This window comes from Apiospora marii, assembly GCF_038362585.1.
Source record: "Apiospora marii strain CBS 49790 chromosome Unknown utg000004l_segment0_segment1, whole genome shotgun sequence".
NCBI lineage: Eukaryota > Fungi > Ascomycota > Sordariomycetes > Amphisphaeriales > Apiosporaceae > Apiospora > Apiospora marii.
Genome location: NW_027117376.1, coordinates 1,286,579 through 1,307,802, shown reverse-complemented (window position 1 = coordinate 1,307,802; position 21,224 = coordinate 1,286,579). Strand labels below are relative to the sequence as shown.

Sequence of the window (21,224 nt, the reverse complement as noted above, 5' to 3'; positions counted from 1 at the left end):
TGGATGGGTCTCATCCAAGCTTGCTGCCCGTCGTCTTAAGGTGCTGGGCCTGTTCTTGGGCCTGCCCATCAGTGTTCCCCAAGGAGCCGCTAAGCACTAAAAGCACCTGTAGATTGATCCCTGCATCAATTTGATTGTCGCATTCCAACGTCCCGAATGCTAGCGAAAGCTCATATTTTATTTTGCTAGCCCATCCATTCTTCAATAAATACAAAGTCATGTCTGCAGAGCCATTTTTAGACGAGGACTACGCCTCCGAGGAGGATTCGGACTTCTCCCCCGATGCTGTGGCGGCAGACGAGAAGGAAGAAGGCGAGGAAGCCTCAGAGTCCGAAGACGACAGCACGGAACCCGCTGCGACAACGAAGCGGAAGCGCGACGCGACTGAGCCCGACAATGGAGAGGGCGACTACGAAAACTCCGGCGACGAACTCATCATATCGAAGGGGAAGAAACGGCATAAGAAGCACAAGGCAAAAGATGGAGCTGCGAACGATGACGAAGGTGGTGAGGGCGGCCTCATCAAGACCCGGAGCATGCGAGCCACCGAGAAGGCGGAGCGCAAATCCCACGCCGTGACAGGCCCCGTTACTGTGGACGTCAATGATCTATGGGCGCAGATGATGGCCGGCCCGGTCGTGCCTTCGAAGACTGCCGCCGAGGAGGCCACCAACGACAAACAACTGGGCGACAGCGCCAAAGAGACCGCCGAGCCCACCGAGGCCTCGAAGAGCGCGGCTGAGTCGGAGGCTCCAACAATGATCAAAATCAAGAGAACCTACAACTTCGCCGGCAAGGTGCACACGGAAGAGAAGATGGTGCCGCGAGATTCGGCGGAAGCCAAGGTCTACCTCGACTCGCTAGGGCCCGGTGCCGACGAGGCTCTCGCTCTCAATGAGGACGAGGACGAGCCGTCGAAGCGGCAGCCACGGAAAGCGTTCCGATCCGTCTTCGAGCCGGTCATTGAAGGCCTAACGGCGCGGGGCGACTTGAACCTCGGCGTGGCAGCTCGCTTGCAGCTGCGCGAGCAGGCCAAGGCCAAGAAGCTCAACGTGGTCGAGAAGAGCCGCATGGACTGGGCCGGCTTCGTCGACAAGGCCGGTATCAAGGACGAGCTCCAGCTGGCGGGGAAGTCGAAACAGTCGTATACTTCGCGGCAAGACTTCTTGGCCAGAGTCGATGCCAAGAGAGACGACGACGCGCGCAAGGCGCGCATGGCCCAACGTGTGTGAGAGTGTTAAGGATATCCAATCACCATCACATCCGTTCATTTTGGGGATTTGGTCGGAGTCCACCAAATTTGCATGGCCGGTCATCTGGGGATGTCACATTGCCTAGCAGCCGAAAGCAAGTCTTTCTATGGCATCCTTCGGCATGCCTACCCGACAAACGCAGCGTGAGATGCTCATCCGCTGGAACTCGCAACTTTGCCGTTCAGCAAAGCATGCTACAAGTTGCACTATCTCTGACTGCTTGCCGAAAGTACCAAGCAGCAAGTCGCTGCAAAACATGGAAAGGGGACGCGATCAATCCAATCGTTACCTGCCTGTACCAACTGAATCAAGGTATACCCTAACCGATTAGTTTAAGATTCGGCGATATGATGTTTTTAGGGATGCAAGACATTACGCCTGGTTTGCCAACGCCAACGCTCGATAGATTATCATGCCCATTGGGACTCGGTCTTAGGTTGCGTATGACTGGATGGCGTCTACATGAAGCACCGAGCCAACCACGTGGTCGAGGATCTTGTAATAGATCGAAGTCTTGATCGCCAGTATTGCTATGCCACTCAACAAACCGGCTCCTGCCCCTTGGTCCTCGAGGAATTTTCCTCGGACTAACACTGGGAGCTTCAGGTATACCAACGCAACAATACGCTCGCCAACACAGCATTACAAGCGTCAAGTTATGCATAGCTATTTGGCGTCTATGGCAATATATGTTGTTACCATGAAAGTTACAGCGTGCCGTGGACCTGGATGTGGGCATTGTAGAGTCTATTCTCCATGCTTTTTGAATTATCTGCACAAGACCTTTGGCAGCTGTGACCAGGCATACTTGCTTCCTACTTAATCCACCGAGCAACTTCCTATATTTTTATTTTCCGTATGGGAAGGAACCTCCGATACCATTTCGCCGTGATACCATTTCCCGCATCCAGGTCGAGACGGCCACGCATCTCCGAAACCATGGCCTCCTCTAATCAGTAGAACTCACCGGAGACGAGACCCAACTTCACAGCTATATATTCTACCAGAACGACGCCGACACAGTACCTAAATAATTACAATACACATCGCTCCTGTCAATACCGAGCTTCACCCACCTTCATTAATCACTTCCTTGGAATACACCCTTTTTGTTTTTCAATAGACGTAAATCGAGCGTCACTCGGTTACCAATACAATGGCATTATTTGGAGCGGGTTGCCTAGCAGGCGCAAGCACCACAAACCCCGTATCGAGTTTCCAGCTACAACTTCACAGCACAGAGGCATCAACGAGCTCTTCTAATCGCCCAACACTATATGGTAGGGAACGGCAGTGGAGAGACTTGACTGCTCCTTGGAGATATGTACCTGAGACCCAGCAAGACAAACCAGAGAGCGCAGGCAACTCCCCACCACAGAGCTCAGGGGTCGGGGTCCGGTCGACGCCGAAGATCGAAGACAAGTTGCCGGAGACGCTGAAGATCGCCACTCGGCTTGGCCGTCTGGATGCAGGGCGACGGTTCGCGCCATTACGCAACGCGAGAGGCGCACGATGGGATATCGTACGACACCACCTCGAGACGACCTTCGACGTGCGGCTCCCGCCCAACCGCAAAGTCGCCTGGGTCGCTGTGCAAGCTGCCATGGGCCTCAAAGGGTTGCGATTCTTACACAACAACATCAACGTCCAATACCAACACCTAACCACCCAAGAAGCCCTCGGCCTCGGGAGACTGGACTGCGGCATGGAACGGTCCTTTGAGTCTGCCAAGAAAGCGCGATTCTCGATCAATTTTCTGTACCAGCCCGATGACAACTACCCGCAAGACATTACATCGCTGTTCCGCTTTCTCATCCAACGATGCGCCACACCCGGCCCTCCGGACTTGAATCCGAGGTTACTGGTGAATTGGCGTCAGTGGCAGCCGATATTCTGGCCCACCGGCGTCGTCAATTTCGTCGATAGGGGGAGACTGGTGCAAATGCTCGAAGCCTATCGAGTCATGTCGGAAAGGGAGAACAAGGGGGTTGCTTTGATGCTGCCCATCCTACAATTCGTATCGGAGATACTGTGGCGCTGCTGCTACATCTTCGAGAGCTTCCGAGCCATGGCGCCCAGTGGAGGACTGGGACTGAACCTGCTGGGCGAGCCCGTGGAAGGTCTGATCGACTTTGCCCGGAAGGGTCGTTGCTACTGGCCCTGGCTGGGCCCCAACATCGCGCTGGACGCTTTTATATTCGAACAAGGCATACTGCGCGAGAACGAACCGTTCGACCCGCAGGCTAGCTATCTGGTGCGCATGTATGGTATGGGAATTCGCGACCTGCGATTTCTTCAGAGGAACCCGAACGAGCTGGAGCGGAGGGAACAGCTCGACACCCTCCACCGCTGCCACTTGCTCAGGTCCTGGCTCGGCCAGGAGAGCTCAGCAGACTTGACGGAGCAACTCGAGTTCTGCTACTTCTCCATGGCCGCCTCGATGAAGTACCATATCGATGGACCGCAACGGTTGTTCCCGCCGGGGATGGAGGACCACACGCAGAGGGTCAAGGCGCGCCAGCGCGAGTTCAAAATCCTCAAGATCATGGTCGACCGGATCTGGCAGGAAACCGAGCGCAACGAGGGCCGCCGCCGTACCCCCATCTTGCTGCGGCGGAAATGCTACGCCGGCACCGGCGAGGTGATCCGCGAGGGCGACTGGCACCTGCTCGAGACGGAGGAGAAGCGCCTCCTCCTGGGAGGGCGATCCCAATACCATGCCCAGCACCCGGAGCACACCCGGCTTCTGCGCCAATGGCTCCCAACATCAGTCGGCTCGAACCCCAACTGCCTCCTCAAATCCGATAAAAACCTCTACTATGACCTTCCGCTGGCGCCGGCTACCCCACCACCACCATGCTGTGGCTCCTGCACTTGCCGCGGGAGCGGGAAAAACACTGCGCCAGACTCGGCTCTGACCACATGGATGCGCGTGGAGCCGTTCATCAACAGCAAGTGCAGTGGCGCGATCTACCATGCCCCGAATGGCCTGGAGGAATTCATGGAGGTTTGCAATCCTTCGGTGCTGGAGAAGAAGGACCCTTCCCCGGCCGAGGTGCAGCAGGCCGAGCTTTTTTCACCGAGGCCAAAAACGGCTTTCGACAAATTGGTGGAGCAGGAAAAACAACAGATGGGCCTGTGAATCGCTTTGGAAAGACCTTGTGGGAGCAGGAGTGCAGTGATGGATCAGGGGGGATACCCGGTGGACGGAGGGGGAAAGCGGACTGACTAGGGGGCTTTTCAGCGCGATACATATTTTCTTCAGTACCAACTATTCACAAAACTAGAGGAAATATTAATTGAAGCGATTCAGACTTTAACCAATCTCCCGCAAGCGACCGCAGGAACGAACAAAGCAACTGCAGGAATAAACCTCCACCGACACTCTTGATTATTCCGTTTATTCCATATTGCGACAGTGGAATAAACGAGCACTGCAGTAATGATCTTCTGTTGGAATTATAATTATAGAAAAGACTTAGCCAGTTTATTCTTATAAGGACTGGCCCAGTGACTTAATGTGCAGGCAGGCATTCACAGATTGTGACAAGAAAGTGAGACCGTAAAAGAAAGAATATTAATCAAAATACGGAGCTACTGTCCCAGATCAGTAGTCCCCCAATATCCGGTGCTTGACACGCAAATAGATCAACAGATGGGCCAGTGGGCCGAACTTTTCGGTGGGCCCGGCCTAAAAACGGAGCCCAGCTACCCCTCCGCCCTCCACATCAGCTTTCTTGGAGCTCCGGTTGCCGGTTTCCAACTTCATCCCACTTTCAACTCTTTGCGGCCTTCCTCCGGATCACAACAAACAAACCTCCGATCCTTCTTTTCCATCCCATCCCATACCGCCGCATCACTCTAACAACGGCATCTCCTTCCATCTCGTCACGGCCCAAAGTCCATAGACCCTCACCCTCACCCGTACCCTAACGCACACCAAACACCATGTCCGAGAACCCAGCCTCCACCACCGTTCCCGCCTCCGGCATGGGTCCGCCCGGCCACGTCACGTCGGCCCAGGAGCCGTACCCGTCCGCCGCGCACCTGGACGCCGCGACGAGCAGCCACACCCAGGGCAACTTCACCATCACGACCCGCAAGCTGCCCATCTCCAAGGCCGGCCCCATCTCTGCCATGGAGCTCCGGCTCGGCATCCCCGTCCCCGAGATGATCTTTGGCGACAACGTCGTGGCCGTCGCGCACCGGCCCACGGGCTGGCGCATCGAGTTCAACGCCTACGACGCCCTCGACGCCGTCGATAAGACCGACAAGAACATGCTCCAGGTCGCCTACGCCCAGTCGTGGAGCGCCAGCCGCGAGCAGACGAGCGCCGGCATCAAGGAGGTCGTCAAGCCCTACGACTGGTCCTACAGCACTATGTACAAGGGCAGCACCCAGGACGACCCGGCTCCCGCCCCCCACTCGTCCTCGCCCGAGGCCAACGCCGCGGCCCAGCTGGTCCCGAAGCTGGCCATGGTAGGTCCCCACCCCGACGACGAGACCCGCCCCGCCGCTTCGATTCCGATCGAGCTGCTTAAGCGCCGCGATCCGATCCTGTTCTTTGACGACGTGGTCCTCTACGAGTCGGAGCTGGATGACAATGGCATTAGCATGCTCAGCGTTAAGACCCGCGTTCATGAAAAGCGCATGCTGCTTCTCTGCCGTCTCTTCATGCGCCTCGACCACGTCATTGCCCGCGTTCGTGACACACGCATCTACGTGGACTTTGAGACGGACGAGGTCATTCGCGAGTACACCATGAAGGAGGACAGCTACGAGGAGCTGAAGAAGGTGATTTTTGTTCTTCTTCGTCCTCTTTATCACTGCGCTGCTGGCCGCTAACCATGATCTCCAATAGGCCTTCCTCATGTCCGGCGAGACTCCCGATGGCGTCACCGTAGCCCTGCGCGACGGTAACAAGGTCGCCGAGGTCCTGCCCATCATCGACCAGACCATCGAGAGCGTCAACCTGAAGCAGCCATGAACGAGTGGTGACTGACTGCGAAACCGAAACCGAAAACAAGCCCTTACCCAGAAACCAAAGGCCGCCCTGGATTTAGTGGCTATGGTCCCTCTATGGTATAGAACGGCGAACTTGCATGTATGATACAGAGGACGGCACCTGATGTTGCCATTTACAGTGGGCGATCATGACGCATAAGTGGATGCGTGATATCAAGAAGACTTGCTATGGGGATCAACAGGAAGGATAAGAGGGGAAAAGGATATCAGAGGCCCAGGGGAGGGGGGGCCTCAATTTGTCAAGACGCCGTATTGTAGCTTTTGCATTGAACATGGCACAGGCATGCAAATGCATGACCAGGTTAAACCATAAGAAGGTATGTTGAACTCCCCCAACTCCGCGACACCCCCCTCCGTGCATACCGTATCATAATGCTAACCAGAGAACAGAACTGAACAGGAGACTGGTTGATTTGACCGAAGGGACTACTAGATAGACCCAGGAATCATACATGAGGAAATTTTGGCACTCCCAGGAAACAAAGGATAACAAGAAGGACATGAATCATCAAAAACTGTGCCCAACCTTCCGACCAACTGTGTATGCCGCTGTGGTTTGTTTTGCTCGTGAACACCTTTTTCGCCACCAGAGAAGAGTATAGAGACACCGTCGGACGTAGATCACCGACCACCGCCCGGAGAGCTACTCATTGTCATCTCCTCGTAAGCCAGCTCCCACTTGTCCACCTCCTTGAACTTGCGGGACGCGTCCTTCAGCTCTGGTCCCACGCGCGCCAACAACTCGTCGCTATTCTCCGTAGTCTGCTCCTCCCGGAACGGGTCTTCGCTCTCGTTTTCGTTCTCGTTTTCCTCTTGATCTTCTCCCTCGTTCTCCTTGTCCGAATTCCTTCCGTACGTCCGCCGCCTCGTCTGCCTCTTGTTGGTGGGCTCAGCCGGCTGCTTGCCCTTGCGCTGAGCCGCCGCCGCCGTCTTGGCTTTGCTAGCGGCTGCCGCCTTCTCGTTCTGGCTCTTGCTGGCGGCACGAGCTAAGGGCTGTGCAGGGCGCCGCCGCGAGGACCGAACCGCCAGGTGAAGCTCGTCATTATCGACGCCCAGTCCTGTGGTATCGATCTCCTCTTCAGTGTCGCCGACCGCAAAGGGGTCGGCTCTGTTGCTCCTGTGACGACGACGTGGCAGAAGTCCGGTGAGGTCCGCAGTCGTGAGCTTGGCTTCCGCCTTCGCAGCCTTGCGCGTCTTGACAGTAGGCTGCGGTGGCGGCGGTGACGGCTCGTCGTAGTTGGGAGAATAGGTGAGAGAGGGGGGCGATGACATGTCAGACAGATTGTCGCCGCCAATGTCCCGTACGGGAGTCCTCCGCTGGGCAGAGGGGGCTCGTCTCGTGCGTCCTTTAGCCAGAGATTTCAATGGCGGCCATATTTCAGCCTCTTCCTCTGAAGAACTGCTTAGTGGCGGAGCAACCTCTTCTTCGTCCATAATAGGGGTTGATGGTCGGACATCCAGTGGCGGCAGGCTGCGAGGCTGTGATTCGGTCTCATCCTCAGACTCTTCCGCAGCCAGAGGATTGTCCGCGTAGGGAGAAGATCGAGGCCTGTGCTCGTGCAACTCAGTAGACTTGCGCTTACGCGGATTCACGCTCGACGAGACCTCAGGGGAGGATTCTTGGGCCTGTGCAAGTGCCGCAGAGCGCCTCGAGGAGCGCCTCCGGGGAGGCGTTGCGTCCAGCTCGGGCATTTGCAGGCCCTCGTCATCCTCACTCTGCAAGTCGTCGTCCTCATCATCAGGCTTCTCACCACTGTCGCTCTCAGGCTCCGGTCTCTGCGGACGTTCCTTTTGGGCCGTGCCCAGAATACTGGGCTCCCGCACGCGTCTCTTGAAGTTGGTGATGTCGAAAGTTGAGTTGAAAGCCGGCGTGTTGGGACCAGCGCGACTGCTGGGCCGGATAGGCCCGTCGTTTCTGCTCAAGAAGCTGTTGCCGCGCGGGCGTCGCTTGTAGTGACTGGCCGTCAGCGTCGACATGTCCAGCGATCGCTGCGCACTAGCAGGACCCGCCGTGTTGATCGTCGTGTTCAGGTCGTCGAACATGCTATCGTCCAGATCCAAGCCCGAGAAGTCGGCGGTCCGCCGTCCGCCACCGACAGCGCGAGGAGGCGTCGCATCGGCACGCCGGCCCACCTCGACCTCGATATCGGCCGAGATCTCCAAGTCTACCGCTTCCACCTCATCTTCTGTGCTGCTCGTCGTCCCCGTGGCGGTCGAGGTGATGTTTTCCAGGCGGTGCATGGCGGAGTCGCGGTTCTTTCTCGAAGCGTTGAGAGCGGCCGTCTGTCGCGGGTTAGACGGTGCAACAACACTGGTCCTGGTCGCCGCCGCTGCGCTGGAACGCGTTGATCGCCTCCCCTGCTTCTCGCGGTCGCTTACGTCGTAGATGTCGGTGCTGGAGCTGGAAGGCGGCTGCGCGACGGGAAGCGGTGCAGGGCTTGGTTCTTTCTGGGCGACGGGCGCGGCGCTGCGCGTCGACGCGACCCGAGTGCGTTTCGGACGCGGCATTGTGTTTGGTGTATGTGATAGATGGTCGTGGTAGGTCTCTCTTTCGCCCTCTCTCAATTGACAAAAACAACAAGATTGCAAAATTTATTTGACCAGAATATACTGCGATGGCGCAAGGCTACGCATGCATCTAGATAGGACCCGAGCTGTATGTACTGTAAGTCGCAGGATTATTATTGTTGCTCGGTCGGGGTTTAGGGCGGGTGGGCTGTCGAGACACAAAAAGGTGGGAGAAACACGCAAAGGAAGTGCAAGCAAGTCGCGTCACGCGTGCCAGGAACCTCCAAGCTACTGAGGAGTTGAGACCGCTACCACCCCCAAGCTAAGCTACTGGCTGGCTACCCTGGCCCTGGCTAGGCCCCCCACATTTAAGCTATGATCCCCAACGATCGACGATACCTTCATGTTTGATGAAGTCACCACCATGTCAACGCCATCAAAAACCCTAAATAGATTGCGCCGTGACAAAACAAATCTGCTGATTGGTCTTATTTCACGATTACTTCTGGCGGTTGGAGGAGTGAAAGTGGTGTGGTTTGTGGTAGTACAATCATCATAAGGTACATATCTACATAGCTGGAGGGTGGTATCGCATTTCTCGTACACTTTTCGTACAAACATACAGTACAGGAGAGGCATCAAACACCTCAATCTCTCTCACTTCTGTCTCTCTCTCTTTTGTTCTAAATCAGCGCTTGTCCCATGTACATGCTCTCACGGACTTCGGCAACAATGTCCCGTCTATCGTCCTTTCCAACAAGCACAACGCCTCGTCCACGGCGGCCCATACGGCCAGCACGCCCGAGACGGTGGATGAAATCAATAGTGGTGTGAGGCACATCGTACAAGATGACGTGTCGGACGGCCAAGGTGTCGATACCTCGCGACGCCAAGTCCGTTGCGACCATGACTTTGGTGTTGGGCAGAGAGCGTTTTCCTAGACCAGCCGATGTCGACAGCGGCTTGGCGTCCGTCTTGAGCGGGTCCTTGGTGGTGAAAGAGTCCATCATCTCGGATTGACGTTGCTCGGAAGTGTCGCGATGCATAGCTACCGCGTCAATGCCCTTGGTGACCAGGTAGTCGGCGACTTCCTGTGTCTTTTCTCGCTCGTTCACGAAGACCATGATGCGCTTGACGTCCATCTCCCCTGCGACAGCACCCTCGTGGCGTGCGGCGTCCTTGCCGATAGACCAGATCGCATCGGCACAGGCGAGGTTCTTGTTGTTTCTGTAGGGGTCCTTAGACACATCCACAACACCGAGCTGAACACGACGTGGGATGGCATGCAAGTTGGGTGTCGTAATGCGGACCATGTCGGGGAACTGGGTCGCCATGTAGTTGTCTAGTCGCTTCGGGATCGTGGCGGAGCAAAGGATCAGCTGCTTGATAGATGGCAAAGCACGATCTAAGATAGACGTAGTCACTGGCGAAAAGCTGCGGTCCAGAAGAGAATCCGCCTCGTCGATGACCAAGTGCGTAACTCGAGACAAGATATTGGGGTCCTGGTCGGCCATCGATGACAGTAAATGCGGTGTCGAGACGATCAAATCGATGCCTCCGGGCGAATACATGTTCCTCTGGATGATCCTGGCCGCCACGTTGGCTGAGAAGAGATCCGTCTTGAACTTGACTGTGTGCGACAGCTTCTTGGCCACCACGCCGACCTGATCGACCAGCTCCGCCGTAGGAACCAACACAATAACTCGGGGACGGGCAGCGGTCGGGTGAGGGTCAAACTCTCGCGGCCCTGTGTAGTCCGGCTCCTGCATAGCTGCTTTTTGCTTGTCAAAGTACGCACGATACTTCTGGATCGCTGGGTCGGCAGCTTCTGCCTCCTTCATAGCGTTCACGATGGGAACGAGGTAGGCCAGAGTCTTGCCGGAACCTGTTTCAGCCGCCAGCAGGAACTCCTCCCGCCCACCCGTCGTGTTCTTCTTCTTGGTCCGCCCGATCTCCTGCCCTATCAAGGCAGGGATGGCAAGCCGCTGCACCGGCGTGGGCTTGATGTCCACCATACCCTGGAGCACCTCGTCGGTAATGGCCGTCTTGACGGACGGGAGAAGGTCCAGTTGGTCAAACGACTCGATCCCGCTGATGTTCTCCTTCATTCGCGTCCGGTGGCCGTACGAGACCGGGGTCAACGAGCTCTGCATCTTCATGGCTTTCGTCCTGCGATCCTGCTTCTTGCCGCTACCACTGCTACTATTCCCCCACGACGGTCTGCTCGAGTTCGGCAATGCGCCCTCCCTGCTGCCGCGGAAGCTGGTCTGGTTCATGGCGGCAAAGGGCCCGTCGATCTTGCGCCGGGGCTTTTCGCTGTCGCGCCCGCGCCCGAAGCGCGAGCTCGGGGATCTCGATACGTCGTCGGAAAGGACCATGCGGGACGGGCTCGAGGACCGCCGGCTATTACTTCGTCCTCCTCCGCCGCTCATGGCTTTGTAGGACCTCGCCGGCGCCAGCCAGGGTCGGCCCAGAGCTTGCGCGGACCTCGCGGCCGTGCTGAACATGCATAGCGGGCATATCCGCGCTGTGGCGATAGACTGCATCCTGTATAAAAAATGAATGGACTGTGAAGTTGTCACAAAATATATAAAAATCGATTCCTTTCCCGTCGCCCGCAGCCCGCAGAACGGCTAAGAAAAAAAAGTTGGGGGAGCCATATGACGTTACGGGGGCGCTTGTGGGTCTGTGCAAGGATTATTTGCGCCGCCGTTCTCTTCAAGTACATAGATTTCTACCTATATGTATCTACCCGCCAGTGGCGTACTCAGTTCTTCAATGTTGACTTTTCTAGATCGCTTCTGTTTCTTCGTGTAATCTTTATTCGATTTAACGTAAGTCATGTACTCGTTACTATGATGCTTGTTGCTGGTAAGCGTGGTGACACAGCAAGATGTGACGTATGGTGGCGTCTGAAGAGACGGTGAGGAGAGTCTGGCCGTCCACAAGCTCAACTTGGATGAGCAGTAGTCGCAGCTGCAGTTGCCGTTGCAATAGGGGCAGTGGGAGGAATTCCGTGGGCTTCCCAGACTCGTACATCTTCAACTGCCCCGTTCATTGGATATGACGCAGGCAATATGATCCAGCAGCCCGTCGTCGGCTTCCGCAAACGAAGTCGGCAGCAGGCTCAAGAGCGTGACCTCGAGCCCGTACTCCGTGATGCCCTTCTCCATCAGCGCGTCCCGGACCGCCTCAAAGATCTCCGTCAGCGACTGGTGGTTGGCCAGGTAGGCGCTGTACTTGCTGCCGGACGGCACGCTGTCGAATCCCACCCCGATGACCACCGTGGGTATCATGACCTCCGTCCTGCTGCTGCCGAACCGCGCGCCTCCTCCTCCCCGGCTGCGGCGCCAGACCACCCGCGCCACCGCCTTGCAGCCCAAGATCAAGACGTTCCCGCGTCGGGGCTGCGGCGGGCGCTTTTGCCGGCGTTGCTGGAAGACCGGCCTCAGCCGTTTCAAGTGCACCGCACCCTCGACAGGCCGCAAGGTCTCGGAGCTCTTCACGGGCCTGATGTCCGGCCAGTATACGCGGCAGCGCGAGGTGTACACGTTGCAGCGGTCAGCGAACACCAGGCCGCCGAGGCCTGTCTGGTTTGTCGGGCACCGGGAGGGGTCATTCGCAGGAACCCGTCTTAAGAACATTCTGGAATTGGGGGTTCAGGTGATAAGTATAAAATATGGACACTCGCATTAAGTAGAGTAACCCGAAAGCTATTACACACTGACCTGGAAGTGGAAATACTGAGGTAGGCGCCGTGATACTCGCGGGGCAAACAGATATATTACCACGAAAGGCTCATGGATCAGATTTCATATGATTTTTGTCTAGTCATATCTCTCACAAAGAGGAGCGGCGAAGGACCAAATGACGAGCAGTCGTTCGTCGGCTGTGGCGTCAAGAGAACAAAGAAATCACGATACACCAGGTGAACGAACCCCTATGCATCCAGAGTTAGACATATGCCAAAACATACCGACACAGGTGCTTAGTGCTATGAAAACTCCTCCAGAGATGCACGGCACCTTCCTAAGAGCGACGAACGCGAGAAGAATTCGACGGTCAAGCGGTGGGCTCAGAAGCATGGACTATATGTCGTGCATATCCCCTCAAAAAAGGGCAAAACCTCAAGACATACCGCTTCAATCACAATTTGGCTCGATACTCAAAACCTCAAAATCGTGGAAAATGCATAAAATGTTACTCATACTAGGTAGGTCGTATGCTTTTGTACTAATACAGTGTAGGTGGCTTTATACAGTCAAGCAACACTACGCCGCCGGCGCGACGGTGACCATCCATTCCGCGCGCGTTCCCGTAGCAACATGATCAGGAAAACAAGAAGAGAAGCGATCGAGTGTAGGTATGGAAAGTTACATTGAGCTCTTCAACCGATGCCACCACGAACCAGCCAATTTCAGTATGCGCTCCTTCGATAGCGTCCCTACAAGTAACCCAGCCGTGCCAACAGCCAGCACGCTGCGATATCAAAGTTAACCACCAACCCGGACTTATTTTCTGCATGTGACTAAGGGACACAGGGCAGGACGCAGGGCAGGATGCAGTTGTTCGCACTGGGCTTTTCCTTACGTCTGTCCTGTCTTTCCGCGCAAGAATCGGTTCCAGAAATGGATAAAGAAACCTCCCACCCAATCCACGAAAACCACGTGGAGGAATGTTTGTAGCCTGGGTAAAGATCGTAGCAATCAGTCACGGCCCTGTACATCGTTTGTGAAACTCTTCACGTACCAGTTACCGTTGTTGTTGTTGTTGTTTTTGCTGCTGGCTCCGTGCATAGAGTGTACACTAGAAGGCGCCTTAGACCGACTGTTGGTGGGAGTCTCCGCTTTGTTCCGGTGTCGCAGACCAGTCGTGTCGTTCTCCTTGGTCTCCTTGCGGGTCGGTGCCATTGAAATACCCTCATCCTCACTGCTGGCAGAATCACGAGACTCAAGTGGGGCTGGGGCCACTACTGGGCCTTTGATCGTCTGGGTGCCTCCCAAGCTTGGCGACACATTGTCGCTTTGACGCCTGTCCTGCAGCACGGATTCCTCGGGGCCGTTTCCAGCTATCCTGCCCTCGATAGTGTCGCTTGGCTCTTCTTCGAGGGTCTCCTCTATCGACTGAAGAGAAGCCATCGAACGTGGTGAGCGCGGAATATCCAGTGTGTGGTCACTTGGCGGGTCCAACCTATAGCTCCGCCGTTGGCTCTTAGGCGATGAGGACGGGTCTGGGGTCATTGGGGAGATCTGCGGCGAAAGTGGATGGCCGTGGGAAGCCAAGTCATCCGTGATAGAAGTGCCATCCTCTGACACGCTGCCCTCTATCTTTCTTAGAGCGGCGATGATCGAGTGGCGGTTCTCAGAGGGGAAATGCTCAAAGCGTGGGTCATTTTGGTCGATCTCCTCTTCGCCTTTCCGCGAACTGCCGAACACTTCCTGATCAGTAGTCGGAAAGTTGATGGGCCATTCCTCGATGTCGTCAGGCTTGTAGCTCTCATGAGACAGCATGGGGGGATCTGCTGTGTCCTCATCGGCGAGATCATCTAACTCATCGTCAACGTTTCCACCGCCGTTTGAAGCAGGGGCCGTCATGACGTTGTTCAAATTCCCAAGATTATCCGATACTGCGAGTTTATATATCAGATGTTGCCGACATTGAGTAGGGTGCATTGTTTGCTCAACTGACCTGTGTTTGCTGTCTCGTCCAGAACCCACCAGTCACCGGGGCCGAGTCTGAACTTATACTCAACCTTGGACCCTGCAGGAACAGATGTCTTCAGTTGGAATATGTGGTTGCTGTCGTTATCAACCACACATGACATCTCTTGAGGCTGCCATGGGGGGTCGCTGAAAGTGCCTGATATAAAGACAGGCGGGTTGGTGCCGGGCTTGCGGTACGTGATGGTGACTGGGACTTGCGTTGAAGCCATGGCGGACATCTTGATCAAATCGCGATTACTACGCACTCATGACAGATGGAACAGGTGCTTCGACAAGGTTTCCGCCCTGCCAACTCGAAGGTAGGCTTTCAAGGTTTTGAGCACTTGACTGAGTTGGAGAAAGTGGCAGTAGTCGTACGTTGGCGGTTGCTCGAGGACTGCATGTGAACCTTCTTCAAAAGGTCCCCCAAAGCAGGTGGATATGGGATGACGAAAGGATACAGACGTGTTGTTGAAAGAAGTAGACTTTCAGCGGACGAGGCGGGTTCGCCGGGAAAACTAGTCCGTCGTCTGGAATTCGGAAGATGCGACTAACGGTTGACTTCGGGTAGCCTGGTTTCCAGGGCAAATGACGAGATCGAATGAAATGAGCCAAAGATACCAGGTGTGTTTCAGGAGAGTGTATTAAATAAGTGCGGGCAATCTACTCCTTCCGCCCAAAAAAGTATTGGCGATCTGGTTCCTACTTGGTATGTGCTTCGGACTGCGTACCGAAGATGTAAGCTACGAGGAAGAGCGTGTTGGGAAATGTCGGCGGGAGCTTCCCTTTTATTACAGTACGACTGGGCATGGAAGGCCTGCGGCTAGAGACAAATCGAGATTGAGTGAATAAAATCTACACCCGGGTATCTACGAGCAAGACAGGGTTATGAATGTAGATATATGTCACGTCTGCAGCAGTTCCCCAACTAGCTTACGTTTAGAGCTCCAGTACATAACGCCACTATGAAACGACGGCGGGGCCCGAGGATGACGGCATGGGACCATTTCTAGCCTGTATGATTCCGGAGCTTTTTGAGCCTCTTCAGTGGTACTGAGTCCAGGTTATTGGAATCCGTGAATCAGTCGAGCGACGTCTGGAAGCTATATAGTCTTGTCCCATCAGATACTACTTGTCACGACACGTCCTCCCCCTGAAGATTGTACGAAAAGATCGGCCACGAAATGGACAGTTCCTGGGGATCCTGATGGACAGCCAGCGTGCAATCCTTCCCCACATACCTATGAACTTCCGGCCAGCCGGGGGTTGTTGAGTTGCAAAAAAAGAAGTGGCCCAGAGTCCACACACCCCGCGTCCTGGCTCCCTGGCAAACCTGGGCACTGAAGCCTGTCCACCAGTACCCGCCTTTTCCCAGCCAGTATCTCGCGCTGTTCGACTGTTCAAGATGCATGCTGCATGCTCTAGCCAAAGTTAGATATGAACATTGACGTTTAGTGGAAACGCCCACTCCGACCACCACGCAATTGCAGCTATCGGCCGCTGCAGTAGAGAGCTGGCAACTGTTCAGGCATCTGTGAAAAATCCATCAAGACTATGGCGACCTTTGCGCAACTATCGCGGTTGAAACCCGATATACTGTTGCTTGCTCTGTTCCATTGCCTGTCGAACTTGCAGTTACACTGCTTCGGCTCAAATCGGATCTCTGCAGGGAGGATCATCAGCTCCAACGTTCCCCCGCACGACGCTTCCTCTACCCCACAGTTAGCCTTAGGTAGGTACCCGGGGTGCACAACGGCCCAAACACGTTGGGAGATGCATAAGCCGATGATAGACGATCAACGTCGGTTATTAATAGCACAAGGACTCGCCTGATTCAATCTGCACAGAATATATAGTCTCGAGATGATGCTACGTATTACAACTTCCTAGATACGTCCCTATCTACTTCTTTATCTACTGAAAACTGAGCAAGGTCTCATGAGATGCTGGCAGCCAACGACTGGCGTACACATTAAGTTCCAACCCCACCAAACTGGATGCTGGGGTCTAGGCGGTGCTCAACGGCAAAATTCATTATTATCCAGGGAGGGACAGGAACTGCAAGGGCTTCGATAAGCGCAAAGGCGCTATCAAGCGAACTGTTGATTCAACTCCGTCCCTATGGCACCAGTCAAACTTTGGAATAACCAGGTTAACAGTTAGGAATATAAGTTATTATCTCCAGTGGTATCACGGAGTAATCAAATGTTTATTCTACACAAGTCCATAATAGAAATAAAATGCTGGCTCGCGCCAGGGTGGTTATTCGACTGAACAACCGTTGGCTCGTGCGTGGATAATTAATTGATCTACCTAGCCTATTGGCATAGTGCCTACCATTGAACGATTGCATCACTCTAATAAACCTCCATTCAGGCCAGTCAGTCACATTGTTTCCAGTTAACCTGATAACCTCAATCATTCACTGTGCAGCCGCATACAACCACCATGTCGGTCCCTCCACAGACGATTCGCGTGAAGCGAAAGGCTACTGAAAATGAGCCAGTCTCGTACCTACGTAAGTTCACCTGTCGTATGGACTAATAGACAATCCAAATTACTGACAAATATCCATTGATCAGGCCTTCAAGATACCAAGCGACACAGGAGCGAGAGTTACGTCTACCAGCGCCAACGCCAGGAGCCAGTGTTCGCCGAGATCCCCGCGGCCTTGCAGAAACCCGTCATCCACAGCTCGAAGCCAGCAAACGATGCCGCATTCCAGCGAGGAGCGTCAAACAACAAGCGCAAGAATGGACAAGATGAGGACCTGCCTGCCCCCGATACGGCACCCAACGACGCTGTTGGTGCCTCGCCCAGCTCCGAACCTCGACGCTTTCATATGTCAAAGCGAGAGATGATGCTGGCTGCTTCGCAATACCCTTCTTCCCGCAACAATGGCGGGAGCTCAAGAAAGCGCCCTGCGCCGCCCGCCCTCTTCGTCGAGCGTAGAATCAAGCGGTTGCCGTCTAAGAGTCTTGCTTCCACGATCCAACAACCGATCAACCAAGCCCCGGCGGACGTGGACATGGACATGGACACGGATGAGGCAGAACCCCGGAAGTTCAAGAAGCCCGGGGTGAACAAGCTCGCACAGAAGACGGGGAATCAGAAGGTTGGGAGCGTGACCACCAAGCCTGAACTGCCGCCCTCGATGCTGGACAGGCGGAATGTCGAATTCGACAAGTTCACCGACGACATGAATGCCTGGACAATGCAACAAATCGGCCTAAATCTCCAGCAAGCCGAGCAAGAAAAGGCAGCGACGGCGAAACGGTCTCAACAACTCAAATATAAGCCCAAGGTGCCCGCGAAGCGCTACACGGAACGGCATCCAGAAACAGCAGTGAAGGACGAGGCCATGCCGGACGCCAAGACCGAATACAGCGATACGGACGACGACGACTACATTATTGAGACGTATATCCGCGTCCCGCTCAGCTCTATGGAGAAACAGAACGTGGCCCCAGGAAGCATTGGCCTTCTAGTGTTCGACGATGAGCCCGACTCCGAGCTGTTCTACGGCGAGGGCTCCGATAGCGAGAACGAGTGGGCGGAGGACGACGAGGACGAGAATGGTGAGTTAAACCCCCATCTCCGAGGATACCAGCACTCGGGGAACTACTGCTGACTGATGATTAGCGGAAAACTACTATACGGCAGACTACCCTGATGATGAGGTAGCTTCGGACGACGAGTTCGGCCTGAATCCGTATTCGTTCAGAAACAACGCCTCGGACGTTGAGGAGTATGACCTGGATGATGATGAGTCCGAAGCCGACAAGGATGGCTTCAAGGCGTTCAGGGGTCCAGATGGTCTGTTGTCAAAGCATTTGTAAGTTGAAGGGCAGGAGCCACGTTGATGGTCTTACAGCGTACATGATACTCTAACGTGCTACTCTACATGAGGTCACTACCTAAATATTAATAATACATGATGCCAGTTGCTGCATCATTAAGTAAGCAACAGCTATCCCACCATTGCCATCCTGTATGCCATGACTGTTTATCCCGTTGCCGAAATACATGTTATCAGTTATGCCGCCAGCTATTACAATGGACCCGTCACCAGCTGCCTACTCTGTCAAGTCTATCCTCTCGTTGTTTCTCGTCTAGGCGATGCCCGAGGGCCAAACGCCGGACAGACGCCCGCCTGTTGCAGAACCGGATTTGCAGCCGCCGACCCTCGCCGCCTCGCCGCAACAGCCCAACTCTACCGACTGCGGCGTGTATGCCATCCGGACCGCCTTCTACTTAGTCGCCGAGGTCGAGGTCATGCTGTACCATCAGGCCGGAGAGTCACCTGCCTCTTCCTCGTCGTCATCGTCGCACTAGCAGATTGACGGCATGCTCTGGCGAAGAATACCGCCTCGCTTTGCATCGCTTACTCTTGACGCGATGCGGTCCGAGCGGACAGCAATGCCAAAGGTGCTGCTCAAAGTAAAGGAGGGGCAAGACCATGGCGGCGGAGCTTCGACCCGTGACGGGGAAACGAATACAAAGGCCCGCGGCGCATCCTTTACCGAGAATCAGAACACCGAGATGGCATTATGCGTACGGCTTAGTTATGGCATCTCAGACTAGTACCATACCAGCCCAGTGAGGCTCTGGTCTATACTTGGGCATTCCCAGACTGTCCCGAGGTTCTTTAGAGCGTTGTTGTGTGGCTCCTTGTCCCAGTCTTGGCTCACGACGGTCATGACTACAATAAGGCATCACTTGACATTTCTCTTCTACGATGGCGACGTTGGAACTAGAACATTTTGTTCAAGTCATGGGCACGGGCACAGGCGACGGACGAGCGCCAAGGAGTCTAAACCATGTCCCCCAGTTCCCCCGCCGGAGGGTCTCGTTAGCAGCCCCCCTGGCTGGCGACGATGATTCTGTACGTGGCCTCCTTCCTTCGGGCTCAGGGGTCAACCAACCCATCGGTAAAGGGCACGCACGGTCTGGGGGCACATGAAGAGGCAAGTTGGTTCTTCAAAAGAGACGAGGGGGGCTCGGTAGAGGTAGGCCTGGGGTTTTTTTGTTCCCGGCCCGACCACAAATTTCGATCGAGGTCACGGGGACGAAAACGCATGCGGTTGGTTTGGGGTTTGAGACGATACCCCCATCTATTTCTTGCATGGAAATCTATCTGCCATTCACTTGTGATCCTTGGTGGGCGAAGCTGCTGATGTCGCATTTTAGGTGTGTGTATGGGTGTTGATGCATTGGAAAAGCTTGAGGTCAGGGGTGAGTTGGTTGGCGGAGTTCATAGATGGTAAAGCAGATGTGTATTTTCCCATCTGTCCCTTGCGGGATCTTTCAAATGCAATGACGATCCTAATGGTAACAGCAAGGTCACGGATTCCTTTAGTTTGATCTGAAGATGGTATGGGCCAATAGATAGGTAGGTATGTTGGTCTTTCGTCGAAGGACAAAATAGATGTAATGTGCCTCGTCAGTGTTGGAAGTATGCCCCCGGGGGGCTTTGCTCATTCGATATTAGAGTACGCGAGATTGGGACAACGGCGGTAGCACCGCGTCTCTCGTCGTGCCATCCTTCCCAGTCGGTTAGCCTTACGGGAGTATTATTGATTGGCGAGAGTGCCGCGGTTGTTCATGTGTGTCTTCAACAAGGCTCATCGACTTCTCCCCATTGGAGGTTGCCTCTTCTTTCCACCCTCCTCTCCTATCCCTTGCTTGCTTCGACCACTATTGGAGCGCCTGTGTCCATGCGCCAGATTGCCCGTATCCCTGGCTGGGCTGCCTGCTCTATGGTGCCCCCCCCCCCCCCCTATGGTATCTGTCACCCCTTTCTCTCTTTCTGTGTGTGTATGTCCTCCTCACCGATGTCTGCTTTTACGAACTCCTTATGACTACATACACTTTCAGCCTAAAGATGCATTTGGTGGCACCTACCTGTAGAAGAACAGCGTAGGTGAAAGATGACATCTAGACAGCTGGACGCAGTGTCAGCGATGCGGTTGTCCTGCCTCGGTTGGCGGCGTCACGGGCCGACTTCTCGCTGTCTTAGTTGCCACTGTGCCCGGATAGTCTCAGCACCTGATACACATCACCCAGGGTCCCGGATGGCGATGAGGGGATCGTCGCCACATGATTGCCTGTGCCCCAAAACAACGCGACATGGTGTATGCGTGCGTGATGAAGGAGGCAGAAACAACAAAATGAGCTTTTGCTTTTCTTTTCCAGCTTCTCGGATAGGGATTGGCAAGTCACTTTCATGTTTTGGATGCAAGAACAACACTCTCGGCAGGCAAACACATACACACATACCTTGTAAGCCGAAGGACTTGGGTACTTATGTATGTATGCCCACCGATATTTCGGGAGAGGAGAGTAAGGAGAACAGGTGAGCGGGCTAATTAACAGCGCGCTGCCACCGTATTGTGCCAATTTCTATTTGCCCGAGTATTTAGTCTACTACTCTCCATCCCGAAGGACCCCCTTGTCTAGCGTAAAGCTCGAACAGAGGATGGAAGATGCCACCGAGGCGACGAAGGGTCCCTTGAAGAAGCACAAGTACCGGGTAAAACGACGTGCCATCTTCGGGAGCTAATGTCCATATCGAACCATTTTTCGGCTGGGCCTGAATGACATGACGAGGCATAGGTAGTTGGAGGAGAAAGCTTTATAGCAGCGACATCGTCACCGCACTTGTTGCATACATATATGCATGACCTGTCTAGATATAAATGGCTTATGCTAGAGCATTAAGTCGAAGAACAAGCAA

At 54.7% G+C, this 21,224-nt stretch overlaps 9 protein-coding genes across 9 annotated transcripts; 6 read left to right on the top strand and 3 right to left on the bottom strand.

The window, feature by feature from the left end:
• Window positions 1–218: 218 nt before the first annotated feature.
• On the top strand, window positions 219–1,232 carry PG985_007356 (bucentaur or craniofacial development-domain-containing protein; the record flags this gene model as incomplete). Its single annotated transcript, XM_066827125.1, has 1 exon — window positions 219–1,232. The coding sequence occupies one exon, from the start codon at window positions 219–221 to the stop codon at window positions 1,230–1,232; it is 1,014 nt and encodes a 337-aa protein (XP_066684800.1).
• Window positions 1,233–2,409: 1,177 nt separating this feature from the next.
• PG985_007355 (uncharacterized protein) lies at window positions 2,410–4,395 on the top strand (the record flags this gene model as incomplete). The annotated part of the gene is made up of 1 exon (XM_066827124.1): window positions 2,410–4,395. One exon carries the CDS (start codon window positions 2,410–2,412, stop codon window positions 4,393–4,395), a length of 1,986 nt encoding a protein of 661 aa, XP_066684799.1.
• Window positions 4,396–5,201: 806 nt separating this feature from the next.
• Window positions 5,202–6,240, top strand: PG985_007354 (TIP41-domain-containing protein; the record flags this gene model as incomplete). Its single annotated transcript, XM_066827123.1, has 2 exons — window positions 5,202–6,047; window positions 6,115–6,240. 2 exons carry the CDS (start codon window positions 5,202–5,204, stop codon window positions 6,238–6,240), a joined length of 972 nt encoding a protein of 323 aa, XP_066684798.1.
• A 659-nt stretch (window positions 6,241–6,899) lies between these two features.
• On the bottom strand, window positions 6,900–8,786 carry PG985_007353 (uncharacterized protein; the record flags this gene model as incomplete). The annotated part of the gene is made up of 1 exon (XM_066827122.1): window positions 6,900–8,786. The coding sequence occupies one exon, from the start codon at window positions 8,784–8,786 to the stop codon at window positions 6,900–6,902; it is 1,887 nt and encodes a 628-aa protein (XP_066684797.1).
• A 683-nt stretch (window positions 8,787–9,469) lies between these two features.
• PG985_007352 (ATP-dependent RNA helicase) lies at window positions 9,470–11,332 on the bottom strand (the record flags this gene model as incomplete). The annotated part of the gene is made up of 1 exon (XM_066827121.1): window positions 9,470–11,332. One exon carries the CDS (start codon window positions 11,330–11,332, stop codon window positions 9,470–9,472), a length of 1,863 nt encoding a protein of 620 aa, XP_066684796.1.
• A 531-nt stretch (window positions 11,333–11,863) lies between these two features.
• PG985_007351 (uncharacterized protein) lies at window positions 11,864–12,424 on the top strand (the record flags this gene model as incomplete). Its single annotated transcript, XM_066827120.1, has 1 exon — window positions 11,864–12,424. The coding sequence occupies one exon, from the start codon at window positions 11,864–11,866 to the stop codon at window positions 12,422–12,424; it is 561 nt and encodes a 186-aa protein (XP_066684795.1).
• A 948-nt stretch (window positions 12,425–13,372) lies between these two features.
• On the bottom strand, window positions 13,373–14,727 carry PG985_007350 (uncharacterized protein; the record flags this gene model as incomplete). Its single annotated transcript, XM_066827119.1, has 3 exons — window positions 13,373–13,472; window positions 13,536–14,412; window positions 14,475–14,727. 3 exons carry the CDS (start codon window positions 14,725–14,727, stop codon window positions 13,373–13,375), a joined length of 1,230 nt encoding a protein of 409 aa, XP_066684794.1.
• Window positions 14,728–16,936: 2,209 nt separating this feature from the next.
• Window positions 16,937–18,327, top strand: PG985_007349 (uncharacterized protein; the record flags this gene model as incomplete). The annotated part of the gene is made up of 3 exons (XM_066827118.1): window positions 16,937–17,006; window positions 17,071–18,066; window positions 18,131–18,327. The coding sequence occupies 3 exons, from the start codon at window positions 16,937–16,939 to the stop codon at window positions 18,325–18,327; spliced, it is 1,263 nt and encodes a 420-aa protein (XP_066684793.1).
• A 280-nt stretch (window positions 18,328–18,607) lies between these two features.
• PG985_007348 (uncharacterized protein) lies at window positions 18,608–18,823 on the top strand (the record flags this gene model as incomplete). The annotated part of the gene is made up of 1 exon (XM_066827117.1): window positions 18,608–18,823. One exon carries the CDS (start codon window positions 18,608–18,610, stop codon window positions 18,821–18,823), a length of 216 nt encoding a protein of 71 aa, XP_066684792.1.
• Between the last annotated feature and the right edge of the window lie 2,401 nt (window positions 18,824–21,224).